This window comes from Sapajus apella, unplaced genomic scaffold (genome assembly GCF_009761245.1).
Source record: "Sapajus apella isolate SASKATOON/1434 unplaced genomic scaffold, GSC_monkey_1.0 scaffold97, whole genome shotgun sequence".
Lineage (NCBI taxonomy): Eukaryota > Metazoa > Chordata > Mammalia > Primates > Cebidae > Sapajus > Sapajus apella.
Genome location: NW_022437037.1, coordinates 4486434 through 4490470, shown reverse-complemented (window position 1 = coordinate 4490470; position 4037 = coordinate 4486434). Strand labels below are relative to the sequence as shown.

The following is a 4037-nucleotide window of genomic DNA, read 5'->3' as shown; positions in this document are numbered from 1 at the left end:
CCTGCCTTTTTTTTTTTTTTTTTTTTTTTTTTTAGTAGAGATGGGATTTCACCATGTTGGCCAGACTGGTCTCGAACTTCTGACCTTGTGATCTGCCTGCCACGGCCTCCTAAAGTGCTGGGATTACAGGCATGAGCCACCACACCCCACACCTGGCCCAGAGGGAGTTTCACTCTTGTTGCCCCAGCTGGAGTGCAATGGTGTGATCTCGACTCACCACAACCTCCACCTCTCAGGTTCAAGCGATTCCCCTGCCTCAGCTTCCTGAGTAGCTAGGACTACAGGCGTGCACTACCACATCCAGCTAATTTTGTATTTTTAGTAGAGACAGGGTTTCTTTATGTTGGCCAGGCTGGTCTCGAACCCCTGATCTCAGGTGATCCATCCACCTCGGCCTCCCAAAGTGCTGGGATTACAGGCATGAGCCACTGTGCCCGGCCCCTCCCTCTCTTTTCTTCCCTGAGGGCAGTACCCCAGGATCTACCCAGAGCCAGCCTCTCTCTGACGTAGGCAGGCCACGGTGTTCCCTACCCCTGGGTGACCTGGACTGCCCTGCCCTGTGTGACCTGGCTGCCACACACTTGCTTTTCCTATTTCTGGGTTGCAAGTTCAGGATCTGACAGAAAAGGAGAAGAAAGGTTAGTGTCAGTCTTAGGATATGGGGACCCTTATGCCGGGTGCTGTGTCCTGAGTTTGGCCTGAGAAAGATTGAGGCCCTCCTGGGTTTACAGGAGTTTTGTACACTCAGATTGAATTCCTCCTCTGCTCTCCTTCTGCCTCACTCCCTCTTGTGCACCGCACTGTAGCCATGGGCTCACTTGCCTGCACAGTGAACATCTGTGCTTGCTCCGACCTCAGGACCTTTGCACACACCAGTCTTCCTCCCTGGAAAGTGTTTCCCCTGCAGGGTCAGCTTCTCATCATTCAGGCTCCCGCACAGTCTCCTTCCCTGCCCATCCCCGCCCCAGGCACACTGCAGAGCCCCCTACAGTGCTGGGTGAACAAGCACTCCAGGACCCCTCCCTGCCCCTCTCTGCCCCCTCCGTGCCCTGCCCGCTTTCTTCCGGTCAGGCCCGCATACGGTTGCCCTGGGCCAAGACTCGTCTTGCCAGTGGGAAGGAAGAGGAGGACCGAGCAGCGGGTCCCCACACGGGTGCTGCTAGTCTGGGCCTGACCGGAGGACACAATGCATTTCAGCAAGAAGGCCTGGAGCAGGAAGGCCTGGAGAACCTGCTTCTGTTCCTGCACCTCACACTTGGGGCCTGTCCCTGGCGAAGGCCATGCCCTGGACACCGAGTTCCTGTTTATTTGCACTTCCCATGTGGCAATCGATGGCTTTAGTTGCTCATTCAGTCTCTAATTTATGGGACTCAACCTCCCCCCCTTTCATAAAGGAAGCCAACCATTAGTGGGAGTCATAGAAAATGTGAAGCAACTCTCGGCAGAAGTAGGTGAGTTTTTTGTGGTTTATTTATTTACGGTGGGGTTAGACAGAGCCCTACCCCCACACCCGCCACACACATGCACACGCTTGATTACTTTCAACAAAAAAAGAGGCAGGACAGCATGTCTAAAACGAAGAGCTTCACCAGGGGCTGGCCAACGGGTGGCTCCAGTGAGTGGAAGCGGATCTTGTGATGACTGTCCCTGAAAAGGAGGGCTGGAACTTACATTTAGGGGCAGGAAACAGCCCAGCATTCATGTCAAATGCCTGCTCTTGGGCTGTAGCTTCTACTCGGGAGGGGCCCAGGAACCTGCATTCAGAAGGAGGGTGAGGCCAGGCACCGTGGCTCACGCCTGTAATCCCAGCACGTTGGGAGGCCGAGGCAGGCGGATCACCTGAAGTAGAGAGTTCAAGACCAGCCTCACCAACATGGAGAGGTGAATACTAAATTAGCCAGGCGTGGTGGCGCGTGCCTGTAATTTCAGCTATCCAGGAGGCTGAGGCAGGAGAATCGCTTGAACCTGGGAGGTGGAGGTTGCGGTGAGCCGAGGTCTCGCCATTTGCACTCCAGCCTGGGTAACAAGAGTGAAATTCCGTCTAAAAAAAAAAGGAGGGTGACCTCAGGCCTCACTCAGAGAAGCCCTGCCCTGGAGGTAAAGGGCACAAAGTCGAGTCAGAACCTGGTTCAAGTCCCGGCTCCTCCACTCACTGCTCTGTAAAGCACTCAGCACCTCTGAGCCCCACTTTTCCTGCCTGCTGTCCAAGGACTAGAGAGGAAGACAGAGGGGAGAGTGTGGCAAGAGGGGGGTCCTGGCAAGCCAGGGTAAGAGCCGTGGTGAGGGCATCGGAGGCCAGCAGCCCTCTGTGACTCCCGGCCCGTGCCGGGGCCTCTGTCTCAGCTGCTTGCGAGCATAAGCCTGGAGCTGCTCTTCTTCTGGACTCTGGGGTCGGCATCTCCTTGACCTGGTCATGAATGGATTTGAGAGTGTGGGATGCTTGAAGTGACCCCCAGTGGGTCAAGGCCTTGTCAGGGCAGAGCGCCCCAGCTTCCACGACACTCTCAGAAGGGCCCGTGTCCCCAAAGCTAACTCCTAGCTAACCACACCCCTGTTGTCTCCCCAGGGCCCACCGGAACGACATGGAGACCATCTACCCCTTCCTTTTCCTGGGCTTCGTCTACACCTTTCTGGGTCCTAACCCTTTTGTTGCCTGGATGCACTTCCTGGTCTTCCTCCTGGGCCGCGTGGTGCACACCGTGGCTTACCTGGGAAAGCTTCGGGCACCCATCCGCTCTGTGACCTACACCCTCGCCCAGCTCCCCTGTGCCTCCATGGCTCTGCAGATCCTCTGGGAAGCGGCCCGCCACCTGTGACCAGCAGCAGACGCCTCCTTGGCCGCCAGACCATAGGCCAAGAGCCGCCGTGGCTGTACCTGGGGACTTGATATTCCTTGCAGATTGTGGTGGGCTCTGAGTCCTGGTTTCCTGGCAGCCTGCTGCATGTGGGGGGGGGTCTCTGGGCCCAGTGGGCCTGTGTGTGAGTGCGTGCGTGCGTGCGTGCGTGTGTGTGTGTATGTGTGTTTCTTAGCCCCTTGGATTTCTGCCTGAAGTGGCTGATGGAAACCATTCCAGGAGAGATTGTGAAGACTGATAGAAAATCCTTCCGCTAAAATAACGGAGCATCAAAAACATCACTCCCTCACCCTCCCTAAGAGTGAAAATCGAGAAGGGAGACTCTATTTAAGATTCCCAAATCAAGTGATCATCTGAATCCCGGGCTACGAATGCAGACTTTACAGACTCACCTCAGAGATTCTGGCCCAGCCAATCTGGATTTTTTTTTTTTTTCCCAAGACCGAGTCTTGCTCTGTTGTCCAGGCTGGAGTGAAATGGTATAATCTCAGTTCACTGCAGCCTCCGCCTCCTGGGTTCAAGTGATCCTCCCACCTGAGCCTCCTGAGTAGCTGGGATTACAGGTGGGTGCCACCACGCCTGGCTAATTTCTGCATTTTTAGTAGAGACGGGGTTTCGCCATGTTGGCCAGGCTGGTTTCAAACTCCTGACCTCAAGTGATCCACCCACCTCGGTCTCCCAAAGTGCTGGGATTACAGGTGTGAGCCAACACGCCGGGCCGCCATCTAGAGTTTTAAGAGGCTCCCATGTGAGTCCCTGTGATGGCTGGGCCAGGAAGCCCCTGACAGTTCTCTGTGGAAGCAAGGCTGGGGTCTTGGGGTCCTGCATGATGGAAGCTGAGTGAGCCAATTCATGACCAGGTCAAGGAGATGCCAACCCCAGAGTCCAGAAGAAGAGCAGCTCCAGAAGGGCAGGGCTGGCTCCTCTGCCTTCTCTGACGCTTCCGTGGCCTTGGCTTTGGGTGTCTTTGCTGGCTGGAGTCTTCTCTCTGGCTCAGAGGTGGGTGGGAGGGGCCACAGGAAGCTTAGCATTCTCCCGAGGCTTGAGTCCCTCCAAAGGGCTGTGGGTGGAGGACAGGGAGCCAAAGGAATTTTCTGGTCCCTTGAGTATCTTCAAGGTTTGGAAACTGCAGGGGTGTGTGTGTGTGTGTGTGTGTGTGTGTGTGTGTGTGGTGTGTGTACA

At 55.8% G+C, this 4037-nt stretch overlaps 1 protein-coding gene and 1 pseudogene across 2 annotated transcripts in view; both read left to right on the top strand.

Moving 5' to 3' along the window:
• PTGES (prostaglandin E synthase) overlaps positions 1-4032 on the top strand; it is a 40536-nt gene extending 36504 nt beyond the window's left edge. The window contains exons 4-5 of one of the 2 annotated variants that reach the window (XR_004262412.1): positions 2567-2995; positions 3988-4032. Coding sequence is in view for 1 of the 2 variants with exons in the window: in XM_032257562.1 (XP_032113453.1) it covers positions 2567-2816 (250 nt within the window). In the remaining variant the exon portion in view is untranslated. Of the gene's footprint in view, positions 1-2566; positions 3291-3987 lie in introns of those variants that run through there. The other variant, XM_032257562.1, reaches the window with a different exon arrangement.
• LOC116535835 overlaps positions 3478-4037 on the top strand; it is a 1318-nt pseudogene continuing 758 nt past the window's right edge.